This window comes from Panthera tigris, chromosome B4 (assembly GCF_018350195.1).
Source record: "Panthera tigris isolate Pti1 chromosome B4, P.tigris_Pti1_mat1.1, whole genome shotgun sequence".
Lineage (NCBI taxonomy): Eukaryota > Metazoa > Chordata > Mammalia > Carnivora > Felidae > Panthera > Panthera tigris.
The window spans coordinates 10,230,001-10,243,856 of NC_056666.1; the positions used below are offsets into that span (position 1 = coordinate 10,230,001).

The window sequence follows — 13,856 nt, forward strand, 5'->3', positions numbered from 1 at the left end:
CATGGACAGTTTTTATCTCAGGTTGCCCCAGTTGGAAAGGCTCGTAACACAAAATCTAAAAGGAAGCCATGCTGCTGTGGGGCGGGCAGATGGGAAGATGGCCCCAGGATAATCAATCAAGAAGTATTTAAAAAGTACCTGATGCCCGACACTGTGCTATGCCTTGTGAAGGGGACCGAGGAAATTCACGACATGTCCCCCCTGCCCTCCTAGAGCTTTGAGGGACCTCCGGTGGCATGATAATGCAGCCACACCTGAACTGTGATAAGAGACAGTTTATCAGGCGGTCAGTGATCTTCTTCTCGTGTCTTTTCGTTGTAATGGTAACTCTCAAAATGCCGTCCAGCCCCTGGGATCCCCTTTTCCGGAGGTGCCTAAACAAGCTCTGGACACATGTACCCTATTCTCTTCCTGACGTTTTCCTTCCTTTCCTCCCCTGATCCTGGGCGTTTAGAGTGCCCCCTCCTTGTATGCAGCCTAGTGTCTCTGTTGTTTTCCCTCCTCTGTTGTTGCTGAGATAAAGGGAAGTGATAAGTCTGTGGTTAAACTCCTTTGATAACAGTGAAACCCGGGCGTGCCCATTAGATGCAACAGGTTTTATTTCAAATAACAAACTGTTTTAGGGAATTTTTGCCTCTTGGGGAAGTGCCATCAAGTGTTCAGCTTGGCAGAAATATTGTCGTACCCTGAATAGGTAAGTCATCAAAATGATTCCATTAAAATTGATTGGCACTGTAGAGGCCACCAAAATGGGTGTTCACAAGACTCAAAGGCCATGCAAATGGGTGAACTTGGCTAGTTCCAAGTAATTACTTCAGAAAGCAAGACAACAAAATCAATTCCAAACCCTATTAAAGGGTGAATGGTCATCGCTTACCGAAGACGCCCGCTCGTCCCCCTTCTACCCAGACACCGCAGGGAGCAGCGTGAGATTGTGACACGTGTATCGATGCTGCCTTCCGGTACCTTGGTTTCCTCTGGCGTAATGTTGGGCTGATGCCGTCTCGTCCCTCCCCTGTCTCTCTGGGCTTGGGGCTTTATGGAGGAACATGTCCAGTTTAAGGTGGTAATCTCTACCACTTACTAAGCACTCTGAGGTATAAGTCAAGAGCTGTGTTACACATTTTCATAAATTATCTTTTTAATACAGTAGCCCTGTCGTGTAGCTGCTGTTAACTCATCCCATTTTATAAATAAGCAGAGGTTTAAAGACATTTGTCAAACACCCAGTCAGTCTGAAAAATCTATTTAGGGGGGACTGCGTCCCTTCCTGGGAAGCTTTATGAATGAAGGACAGAAAAATCCGTGTCACTTTGAAAACTGACATAGTCTCTCTCTGCCGTGAGAACTCTGGGCCCAAGGATACTTGCCTTTTATCCCTGGAACATCAATTTATACTTGGCCACAAAAGTGCGTTTCTCCTCTGAGTTTCGCTGTTCGAGGCAATTTGTAAAAATATCTCCCTCCCTGATCTCCATGCACATGAAGGATGACTCAGTTGTCATGGGAGTGAGAGAGACAGTTATCATGGCCATAAATATCGGCTCTTCAGAGTCCTGTACCACAGGAAAAGCACTAAAATCAGTTCAAATCTTCACTTTAGCCGGCACGCAGTTTTATGCGTCTCCACTTCAACGTGACCATAAAGACCAGAGTAAGGCAGGAGATACAACTCTCCACATTCCGATTCCAGAAAAAACACCTGGGTTCTACCTCAGATTGAGACAAGTCCTCGCACAGGCCCGTGAAACGTTAGGACACGGCGATGTTGCAGATGAGTGCTGAACTGAGCCGCGCTTGATCTGACTCAGGCTAACGACAAGGGGCCTGTGCTCGAGGTGTCCGTGAGCACACTTGAGGCAGGATCATGCAGCTGACGCTTGGGAGGCTGGTCTGGCCACAAAGCATCGTGTAGCCCAGCGTGCTGAGTCAAGAATCCTAGGAAAACAGACATGATTTTAACTTACTCTCATTGCCACTAGGCTCCTAATTACAATGCCATCCTGTCCTCCAGAGAATGCATACTAGGAAATAAACTTATATTAGAAACCTCCTTTTAATGAGGTCTCTCAGTACTTTAGAACCTAAATCCTTTTTAATTGGATTCAAGCTAGAACTACCTTCTACCACATTTAACCCTGGGATGCCTTCCTCGTGTGAAGTTATCTCTGTTCGTTGGGCCCCGGGAGAAGGAACAGTTCCTGCTGTCCCCACGACAGACCCACGGCGTCCCCACGGGGACCCATCGCTGCCTCAAAACTCTGAGGAGGCCTGCCCGGCCAGTCACACCGGTTTTAGGGAGACTACTCCCATGTGGCCTTCCAGTTGGCTTATCAGACTCAACCTAAAGTTATTTTTTTCTTACCTTCAGAGAAAAATTACAGTCCTCCTTCTAAGTCCAGAATTTGTCTTTTCAAAATGAAAACGCAACCAAATCTGCAGTTTGCCTCTTACCTTGCATCCCCAAGATCTAATGACATTCTCCCACAAAGGAGGCTGCTTGCTTGCTCCGCCCTGTCCGCCATGGCTCGTTGACAAGCACGTGCACCAGGCATCTGGCCTTCCCTTGCCTAGCGTGGGAGCGATCTCGAAACGGCTAAATGCAGTGATGGGCCTATCTGGGGGAAAGGTGACATTAAAATTCTTCAGATACCTTTGCAGCTGTTACACATTTGAAGTGGTCTAACACAAGTGGGTTTTTTTTTTTCAGAGGCCCGGGGACAGGGAGAGAGAGCCGATTCCAGAAACTTTGCCCTTGATGTCTTTTCTGTCTCTGCAGTGCTCTTGCTGGGATTTACATAATAATGGTGAGGAAGCGTTGCAATGCACACAAAGCTGTGCACATTCCTCAGTTGTTTTCCCAAAAGGCTTAAAAATGCGGTAGATTTAATCTAGGTCAAAAAAAAAAAAAAAAAAAAAAAAAAAGAACCCTCCATTTTCTTGGCAGAAGATTTAGAGAGTACTCCTAGGGGTACCAGGAGACAGATCCTCCTGGTGAGGTCCCCAGGACAGCAGGAGGCTGGGGGTGGCCTAGATCTTGTGGCCAATTAACAGAAGGTGGTCACGGCGGGTCAGGTGCAGGGTCTGAGGGCAGCGGGGCGGGGTTGTGCGGAGTGGGTGACATACGTTCTCTGTCCTCGGGTTGAACGGCCGGCTCGAGTTTGTTGTAGGGCAAGTAACCCTGCTGGGGACGTGAGTCACGCTTCTCGCTTCTCGGAGGAACGGAGGAACGCAGAATCCGTGCCCCAGGCACCCGGCCATGCTTTGTCCCCGTTTTGTCCCTGAGGTTCCCGGGGGATTCCCTCGGGACTGCGCCTGGCGATCCAAGCGGTGGGGTCCCCCCCTCCCCCCCGAGAGCAGAATGGCAGCGGTGTCCCCCTGCTTCCTAGGTAATGGCCAGGTGGTAAGCCTTTTTTTTTTTTTTTTTTTTTTTACATCAGGGCACCAGTTCGCTCAAACTCCGTAAAGCGAAGCTGATTGGATGCGGTTCCGTTAAACGCTGATTGCCACAGGATGTGGCGTTTGCGCTGGGTAGCTAGGGAAGTCCCGCTCTTAGATAGACGGGGGTGAAAAGTTGGTCTCGGGAGGCTGGCTGAAGTTTCAGACAGAAGGTTTAGGTTATAAAAAGGTATTTCTGGCTCCGTGAAAGCGGGCTGCGGCAGTTCTGGGGGTCTCAGAGGAAGGCAGAGCCCGTCCGGTGGTTGACGGCATACCCTGATGATCAGCGTGGACACCGCAGAGTGCGGTCAGTCCCCAGTGACTGAGATGGTTGTGCCTTTGCTCTTAGCCCCTTGTGGGTACTCTGTTAACTACCTCTGGGGGTGACGGAGAGGCAAGTTACTAGCATTAACTGGTTGTAAAGTTCCGTGAGGAGACGGTACCGAAGCCCAGAGAAAGCTGTGCCCCCTTACGTCCTCTGATTTTTTTTCCCCTTAGTTTTGAGTTTAAAGCAGAAAAGGAGGGGAGTGCGAAACAAAACTCATATCTTTTCTTGCAGGTCTTTCCCATAGCTACCTAATGTTTGCTTTGATGGCTGCTTTTTTTTTTTTTTTTAATTTTTTTCTTTAACGTTTATTCATTGCTGAGACACAGAGATCGAGCATGAGCGGGGGAGGGGCAGAGAGGGAGACACAGAATCCGAAGCGGGCTCCAGGCTCCGAGCTGTCAGCGCAGAGCCCGACGCGGGGCTCAAACTCACGGACCGTGAGATCATGACCTGAGCCGAAGTCAGACGCTTAACTGACAGAGCCACCCCGGCGCCCCATATTGCTGCTTTTTTTATTCCTTTACTTCATGTCTCTCATTCTGTCCTTGCAGCCAGCCTGGTTCAACACCCACGTCCAGAAGAGCTGCCATAAGGAATTCGCACACAGGAGCACGTAAACGTGCTCAGCGAGGGGGCTGGGTTTTCAACGTAGCTGGTGAAATTAGAGCATTAATGGTTTGGTCCTATCTTGAGCTCCCCTAAAGCAAGCCAGATTTTGAGGCCTGAGAGGGAACAAACAGCTAGGACCTTGGAGGCCATGAGTTAACAATGTTGCATTTGATTGGGGACTTGTTTCTTGGTGGGTGGGCTTCTAGCTGAGGAAAGGGCTACATGCCTGCCTCTCCAGGGTACTGGTTCAAGTCTGCTTACGTTTGAAGAATGACATTCTGTCATTGTCTTTTTCCTCAAGATGCGAAATGTCAACCTTCCAGCCACAGGAAAATTACTTCTCTCTCTCTCTTTTTTTTAAGGTCATTGCTAAGTTTTAAAAATTTTAATTCAGGGGATTTTTGATGGGGCTTTTTGAACCTTTAACTGCTTTGTAGAAACTGAAAGTCGGGGGTCTTGGCAAAGGTGAGGCCAATGATTGAGAATCTAAACCTCCCGCATGTGGAACACTTACTTGAGCACAAAATGTACCACTTAGATCAACAACCTTTGGACTCTGAAAAAAAAGTATTAAATTCTCTCTATAGAAGCTAAAATTGAGGAAGAAAATAGATTACCCGGGGAATCAAGTATGGGGACTATGTCCTCTTTTGACTTAAACTGGATCATGTGCTACCGACTTGACCAGAAGCCAAGATCCCAATTGAGGGGACTTGTGTAAAGCGGGCACCTGTTTTGCTTACAAATGTGTGTACAAAAGAGAGCTTCATTCACAGAAAGGGGGAAAAAAACATAGCGGGTTCACTAATTTAGCCTTCCAGGGCCTTCGGTCCCTTGATCTGTGGGCACCTCAGAATTCAAAGGCAGCCTTTAAAAGAGTTCTCAATTCACTACATGATGGCTTTGTCGATGTCCTGAATTCGAATATATCTTGAGCTAAATTTGTCTGCCAGAACTGTTAACTTTGTTTTTAAAAGAAATAAGTATAGTGTTCAGTCATCAGGTGATCATTCTCTAGTTGTCTTCAAGGGTTTATTTGCTTAGATTTGGAAAGATAAATTTTGTAAGTTTGATATGTTGAATGGCCTTGGAGGTGTGGACAACCCCTGCTCTTTACCCCACGGATGGAGTTCACGTGGGGAGACAGTTGTTCAGTGCACAACACCTTAAGCTCCACACATGAAATACTTTTATTTTATCAGCTTAGCCAGAGTTGTGGGAAATTACTTTTTTCCTTGCCTTCTTTCTTCCATCATGATGCTACTCTTCAGTAATAATAACAATATGAAAGAGTTATGTATTTCAGAAAATGTTCCACAATTTTCCATATTAAGATGTTACTAAAGAATAGCATCAAAAAAAGAATCAACAGTTAGGACTAGAACATTCCAGAAAGGCCCTTTCTCCCATTTATGAGAGTGCCTTTCAAGGAGCATTTTCCTCAGTCCAGGAGATTGGTGGCTCCAGGAGAGTCATGAGGGGCTTCTCAGAGGGCTGGCCCCTGTGCCATGGTGAGTGTAAATTGTGGGCCTGGGGTCTGAGACTTCAACCCTAGGGTTGACAAGTGACTATTTCAATAATTGAAGACCATTCAAGTCACTGACCTCCCATCTTTAAGCCTGGGTTCTATAGTAAAAACTGCCTTATCAAAAAAAAAAAAAAAAAAAAAACTGCCTTATCATCCATACTTTAGAGTAAAAGATAACGCTGCCTTTTTAAAATGGCATCTCTACAGCATTAACCCTTAGTCATTCCCCCTCATGTGGAAAGGTTCAGAAAACTCAGAGGAAATTTCTTTAGTGAGTATGTTGTCGATTTTCCTAAGGGCAGAACTGGTTTTAAAATCTGGTTTTGGGGGCACCTGAGTGGCTCAGTTGGTTAAGCATCCAACTTTAGCTCAGGTCATGATCTCACAGTTTGTGAGTTTGAGCCCCACATTGGGCTCTGTCTGACAGCTCAGAGCCTGGAGCCTGCTTCGGATTCTGTGCCCCCCTCCCCCACTCACGTTTTCTCTCTCTCTCCCTCCCTCCCTCCCTCCCTCTCTCTCTCTCTCTCTCTCTCTCAAAAGTAAATAATTAAAAAAATTTTTTTAATCTGGTTTTTGGTATCATTCCCCAAGGGCTGTGTCTACACTGCCCTCCACACTGAAGAATATAAATACAGTGCTGTTTCACTCAGGGCAAGCCATGATATAAAGTGGTTATGTCTACATAAGCAGTGCATTTTTTTTTTCCCCAGTGAGTATTATTACCAAGAGTTTCCAAGTAAAGATTTTCAAGAGAAACAGCTGTGGTTTGAAAAGATTTGTGATAATCCAGATGGTTTCTTTGAGGATAAATCTACTTGATCATTTAAAATTAAAGTCTTTCAGTAGAGTTGAGTGTCTTTATGATTTTAAATACACTACGTGTGTGTGTGTGTGTGTGTGTGTGTGTGTGTGTGTGTGTGTGTGTGTGTGTAGATACCATTGGCCTGTCTTGCTTGGGGCTTTATCTTTGGAAACAACAAAAACCTCCTCACAGTGTCTCAAATTATTCTGCAATTAAGCTGGCAATATACCTGAGGGAACTCTGGGTGACAGCAGAAACTATTTGTGAAGAGTTATAGACAGCAACTACTCTGTCTGGAGTATATGCACTTAGCCTCTGTGGGAATTGCCTCCCGCACCTTCCGAGACAAGATGCCTAATCATATTGCACAATTATAATGCTGATTGCGCATTGCTTCACACGTCGAACACATGCCATCAGATTGCTAGCCTTGTCAACTTGTGGGAATCGGGGCGGCCAAAGGCCCCTAGTTCCCCTGACTCACTCCTTCGGGGCCCAGTGTCCACTTGGGGCTCACTGACCACCCACAGAGGCTCACCATGAGGTTTGCGCTGGTCACCCTTCATAGACGGCACTCGGCACCCCAAGATCTTTCTAGACCTTCTCGCCCATCAAAGCTAATCTTATGTTGCCTTCCTGGGAGCTTTCCTGGATGTTCCAAAGTGAAGCAGCAGAGTGAATTCCTCGGGAGATGTGAGTGGCCAGTGAGCTTTACTGCGTTACGCTTCCCCAAGATGTGCACAGACTCCTCAGCATCTCTTCACGATCGGTAGAGGAGTCCTCACTGGTGGACGTGTTAGGCTCTGTGTGGGCCTGACACGCTGGTATTTGGCTCTGGAACCTCTTCCCAAGTTTTACCACCGAACCTATTGGCAGCCGTGAATTTAAAAAGCCGTGGTGAGGAGCAATGGGGAGGTGTTGATAAATAGAGCCATGGAAAGTGGGTTATTATTTGGGGGGCGGGGGGCTCTTAAATCCAGAGCTCTTAACTGATACAATGAATTGTCAAAAAGAAAAAAAAAAAAACCTGTTACCATGGGACAACCATAAATTAATCTGTGGGGAGAACATCATGTTTATCTTTTCAAAATTTCTGCTACGGGCAGAGACCCCCTGAATGGGTGGATAAAGGTGGCGAGAGTTGTACAGTCCACGTGCGTGTGAGACTGTGTGAAATGGACAAGGAAGAAACGTGGGAAACAGCACAACTCAACGGCGTTGAGTAGAAACCGGAGGGCAGAGACGTGGCCAAAGCACCCGGCTCATCAAACTGCGTTAGTCTCTGCTAATCCCCCAGAGGCACCTGCCAGGTCACTTCCCATCTCTGAAACGGAACAGAACCGTCTTTGGTACCGCCACCGGTGGCAGGGAGAGAGGGGCATTCCAGAGTGATGCTGACCCCTGAGGGGTCGTCCGCCCTGGTGCCTGCCACAGCCGCTGACCATTGAAGGGCATCTGTGGCCGTTGTCGGTGTTTAACTGCCCACCTCACAAGGGTGTTTGAAAAAGAAACGGGCTAAAGGGGGGAGGTCCATCCCCCGAATCGGATTGCTAAGCCATCTGGTGCTGCAGCTGACCTGAAAATGAATCCAGTAAATTTCAGACCTGAGTTACAGCTGGCATAGGGAAATCTAAGAGACAGGTGGTTCCCTTAACAGCTGTACATCCAGTTAGGGTAGGCAAGAAAGAAAATTCCAACTCTGTTGAACCTTCATGGATTTCCTGGGATCTTTAGTAGTCCCCGGCCCTTTTGCCATGATAATGACCACATCAGGGCAAATAATCTATCTCTCCCTTCCTTGGTTGAAATAATCTCTGCGGGTCAATGCATCTAAGATTTTAAGTGGGCATGTCAAGTGGTGGATGGAGGAAAAAAGACTATGGTTGTTAGCCAGGAGGGTACTCCCAGAAATGAGAGTCTTTCAAGCACGTTTCTACTCTGGATTAATACAGACTAGTGTCTCTTGAGGGGAATAACCACATATTGCTGTATCTAAGGTGGCTACTTAAATTTGTAGTTCCACATACCGTAAATTTTAAGATAACTTTAATCAAACACTGTTTTTATTCAGTGAATTAGTATGCATGCTGAATGAAGTGCAAGCAAAGAATAATTTGGACTTAAAAAAAAATGTGTTGTGAATGGAACACTTCGGCTATATAGCCATGTTGTTTTGAGAAGGAGTTGAGGCAGACCTGGTTTTTATTCACTGATTGAGAGGTAATGAAACTAACTAAGGTACAGAGGAAGTAAGATGTTTCTGTCTAAGTCACTCAGGAACCCAAATGTGTGAAACCAAAAGTAGAATCTTGGGGTGATATTCCCAATCCTAATGTCTTCCCCCCGGAACCCCCACGATTGTGCAAATTGTTCATTGCATGCGGGTGCCCAGCTGAGATCACAGGTAGAGGCAGAAATTCAGCCCGGACCCCGCTCACCAAGCCTTGGGCCATGGCAAGGGGCTATGCCCATCTGGAGATGGGACACCTTTTCCCAAGGTGCCAAGTCTGTTAGTGGAGTCTGAGGGGCCTGCGCTGTTGGGTTGGGGTCGGGAAACATCACCATGTTAGCCAGAATATTCTGTGCGTTACAACGAGAAGCATAGCTTATCTTGGCGTAATCTCTAAAAACTCTTGTCTAAACGGATATAGAGTCAGGGAGGCAAGAGCTATGCACAATTTGAAGGGGGTCTGTTGAGGTGACCCTGATTTCACCGTAGCAGTTGTACAGGCAGAGTGGGCCCTGGGTGAGACTGGAAAGTGTTTGAGATCTGGGGTATCTTCCCATCTCCCCTTTTGGACATGAGGCTCCTTTCCCCATTCCTTTCCCTCTGCCTCCCGATGCCGCATCACTCTGACATCAGCTTCAGACTTGCCCTTTCTACACACACAGTGACACCCACACCCACAAACACCTTGTGCTCACTAAGAACGTCGTTCAAAAGGAAAGCGCTTTAACCAGATTCATACTAACATGTAAATAGCTGGGAGCGATTAGATGTTTCCATCCCCAAGGGCAGCATTTTAATACTTAAGTAGGAAATGAACTGCACCTTCCTGGTGGATGTCAGGCAGTGAGAAGGCGTAGGGATTCTGTTGCAGGGTTAAAGGCAGGAGAGCTTTCTTTATTCCCAAGAGCATCGCGCATTGGTCTGAGCTCTTCCCGTTGTCCCCACACATGGGGTTCACTCACTTGGATCATCGTGCTTCTCGCTGCTTTCATCTTCCTGTCTTCAGCTGTCTGTGTTCGGGGCCCCTGCCCTTCCACGGTCCCCGTGGGCCAGAATGAACTCCGTTCTCAGCTCTGAGCCTGGCCACGCTGGCCTGTGTTCCTCGGCTTGTGAATTGCCTTCTTTCCTGGCGAGCCTTACAGCCTCACAGCTTCCACTCCACCCCTCAGTCTTTTTCCTAAGTGTCCCAGTCCCAAAACCTGTCTGCTTGAGAGCATCAGACTCTGCCTCAGTTTTGAAGCTCTGGTGACCAAGGCTGAAGTCAGGGGCCTCCCCCATTGCCCCTTCTCCGGCAGCCAACGTTGTAAGCCCGTGAGACGGGGAGAGGGAGAGAGGGAGAGGGGGAGGCGTTACCGAGGTTCTCTTAGGAGCTTTCAGAAAGCAGAGGTTATGTCTCTCTGTGCTTTTCTTACTCTAGCAAGCCCAGTGAAGCATAGTTGGTATTTTTTTTTTCTCCTTAGGGTGTTTATAGTGGGTTGCTGGAAGCTGGGATTTGACTTCCCTGTTTAAAGTTACTCCTGGATCCAGGGCGCCTGGATGGCTCAGTCAGTTAAGCATCTGACTTCCACTCAGTTCATGATCTCACCATTCATGAGTTTGAACCCCGCGTCGGGCTCTGTGCTGACAGCTCAGAGCCTGGAGCCTGCTTCGGATTCTGTGTGTCTCTCTCTCTCTGCCCCTTCCCCCCTGCCCTGAAAAATAAACATTGAAAAAAAAATTACAAAAAAAAGTTTACTCCTAGATCCTAAGCACATCCTATAGCTCATCTTGGGTTCACTTTATGCCATTGAAGCCAAAGCCACTCATTAATTTGAAAGAGTTTTGTTAAAAAAAAAAAAAAAAAATCTACCGTCAGGTCACATAACTCTGGGCAAAGAAGTCAGAATAGCTGAAGTGAAAAGCACGCTAAAAATAAAAATGGTCAGTCTGTCCATCTGTGATTTTAATTTTTTTAATGTTTATTTTTGAGAGAGAGACAGAGTGTGAGCTGGGGAGGGGCAGAGAGAGAGAGAGAGAGAGAGAGACACAGTATCTGAAGAGGCTCCAGGCTCTGAGCTGTCAGCACAGAGCCCGACGCAGGGCTCGAACTCACAAGCTGTGAGATCATGACCTGAGCCAAAGTCGGACACTTAACCGACTGAGCCACCCAGGCGCCCCTGTCTGTGATTCTTTCAAGAAACTGCATAATGTTCACTTTCTTCCATTGTGCCAATGAATGCCTACATTTTAGGAGTTCCTAATCCTTGGATGCATGTGGTATGAGTGCCAGGAAGCTATGATTGTTTTCTGCTTTCTCTAGAAGGTGAGGTTTTGTATATTTAATCTCAGTAGACTGAAACAAAATCAAATCTACAACAAGTTTCCAAATTTCTTTTCCGAATGAGGAGGAAGCATCGTAGATGTATTTAGGAAGGCTGAAGGAATGGAACTGCACTTTATTTTCCCCTACGCTTTTGAGTGAGTTTTCTTTTCAAATTTGTATTTAAATTCTAGCTAACATACAGTGCAATATTGGTTTTAGGAGTGGAATTCAGAGATTCATCCCTTACATACAACATGCAGTGCTCTCACAACAGGTGCCCTCCTTGATGCCCATCCCCCACCCACCTCCCCCCCATCAACCCTCAGTTTGTGCTTTTAAAGAGTCTGTAGTTAAGAGTCTCTTATGGTTTGTTTCCTCCTCTCTCTCTTTTATCCCCCCTCCCATACATCCATCTGTTTTGCTCCTTAAATTCCACATGAGTGAAATCATATGATGTTTGTCTTTCTCTGATTTATTTTGCTTAGCCTAATACACTCTAGCTCCGTCCATGTCATTGCAAATGGCAAGATCTCATTCTTTTTGACGGCTGAGTAATTTTCCGTTGTGTGCCACATCTTCTTTATCCATTCATCAGTCGATTTACCATCTAGGCTCTTGCTATAGCTTGACTATCGTTGACAGTGCTGTTGTAAACATCAGGGTGCATGTGCCCCTTCAGATCTGTATTTTTGTCTCTTTGGGGTAAGTACCTAGTAGTGCAGTTGCCAGATCATAGGGTAGTTCTGTTTTTAACTTTTTGAGGCACCTCCTTACTGTTTTCCAGATTGGCTGCACCAGTCTGCATTTCCACCAACAGTGCAACAGAGTGCCCCTTTCTCTGCATCCTTGCTGACACCTGTTGTTTCTTGTGGTGTTAATTTTACCCCTTCTGACAGGTGTGAGGTGGTATCTCATTGTGGTTTTGATTTGTATTTCCCTGATGAGGAGTGATGTTCAGCATCTTTTCCTGTGTCTGTGAGCCATCTGGATGTCTTCTTTCGAAAATGTCTATTCATGTCTTCTGTCCATTTTGAATGAGGTTTTATTTTGAAAAACCAGAATGCCAATTTATGATTCTGCACTTCTGCTGGCTTATGATGCCAACCCCCTGTTCTCAGCTGTGCCATGTTTTCCAGCTCTTTGCCATACCCCCTTCACTCCCCAAAACAGAACCGAGGTCGATGCCTCAGTTACGCATTTCTTTCACGCTCCTTGCTCTGCTTGGTGTACGAGGACCTCTCAAAGCCCGCCCCAACTCTGTGGCTCCATGCTTGAGGACCCTTCAGTACAGTCAGGCTGAAATATTTACAGTCTTCATGAGTGCGTCTCCCCACTTTTTTTTCCTCCGTCCAGCTTACAAAGACAGCTCAGAGGCAGCATCTTTTTTCTTTCGATTTTTTTTTTAACATAATTTATTGACAAACTGGTTTCCATACAGCACCCAGTGCTCATCCCAACGAGTGCCTTCCTTGATGCCCATCACCCGCTTTCCTCTCTCCCCCACCCCCCATCCACCCTCAGTCCATTCTCCATATCCAAGAGTCTCTTACGGTTTGCCTCCCTCCCTCTCTGTAACTTTTTTTTTCCTCTTCCCTCCCCCCTCCACCTGTGAATGAAAACATATGGTATCTGTCTTTCTCTGACTTATTTCACTCAGCATAACACCTTCCAGTTCCATCCACGTTAAATTTTTAAAGATTTTGTCCACTCCCTTTTCCTGAGCCTAATTGTGCTAAGAAACTGTATGCTAATGAACAGATCCTTAACTGGTTTCATTATTCAATTTAAGCAGCTACCTTAACCAGTATCTTTAGCTACAGGTTGGAGGTCAGCCATCCTTCAGAAGACAGAAGTGATGGTCTAAGGCTTCCACACCATTTTCTTTGGTAGAGGACGTTGGTTAGGAAGAGAAGTTTTGCCGGCCTCTCCGGGGCGGGTGGGGGGTGGGGGGCATTCAGCCTAGACTCCCATCAGCTCTTGGAAATAAGGAATCAGAAGGTTGCCCATTGATGTGCTATAGCCGTATCTAATAATACATGGGACAGTGTGTCCAAACAGATGTTTGGAGACATGACCACCCGTCCTGTAACTAAATTTCCAAACTGGTTAAAATAGTCTTTCATTTTGGCCGACAAAAACTAAGTATCTGTCATATGGACCTTTGCATTATGATACCATGGTGTAGATAAGGAATAAAGCACTCTTTTAGCTTTTAAGAACCTTATAAGCCAGTGGTCTAAACTATTGGGTTTAAGAGAGTGTTTCAAAAGTGTGACGTTCTAGAATATCCCTTCAGGAAATTATAGTTGCTGTAAGTTTCTGCCTTTGTCACTGTGATTAAACACTTCTCCATCTGTACTCGCTACACACGCCCCATTAACACGTCACCCACCACTTCTGCCCTCATTCCTGAAGAGCTGTGTTCCAGGTAGTTGGTGCATAGAGTTATGAATTGATCTCCAACGTGGGTAAAGCTCGTAAATGTGGTTTGGGTGAAAGGCATTGGTAAATGCTTTAGATGTTATTACTGTTCTCATGCACTTGATTATTTTTAAATTGTGCATCCTTTTAAGTAGATTATTTGTTCGCCGTAGTCTCCATTATATCTAAGCAAAGCAC

The 13,856-nt window shown here is 46.3% G+C and overlaps 1 protein-coding gene across 13 annotated transcripts in view; it reads left to right on the forward strand.

The window, feature by feature from the left end:
* CELF2 (CUGBP Elav-like family member 2) overlaps positions 1–13,856 on the forward strand; it is a 311,282-nt gene that overhangs the window by 180,749 nt on the left and 116,677 nt on the right. Inside the window, exon 1 of one of the 13 annotated variants that reach the window (XM_042991014.1) lies at positions 1–2,807. This exon is cut by the window's left edge and continues 2,215 nt beyond it. The exons of 10 other annotated variants lie outside the window; for them this stretch is intronic. In XM_042991014.1, the coding sequence (XP_042846948.1) occupies positions 2,759–2,807 (49 nt within the window). In that variant the 5' untranslated portion in view covers positions 1–2,758. Of the gene's footprint in view, positions 2,808–11,049; positions 11,393–13,221; positions 13,666–13,856 lie in introns of those variants that run through there. 2 more of the 13 variants (XM_042991013.1, XM_042991019.1) reach the window with 2 other exon arrangements.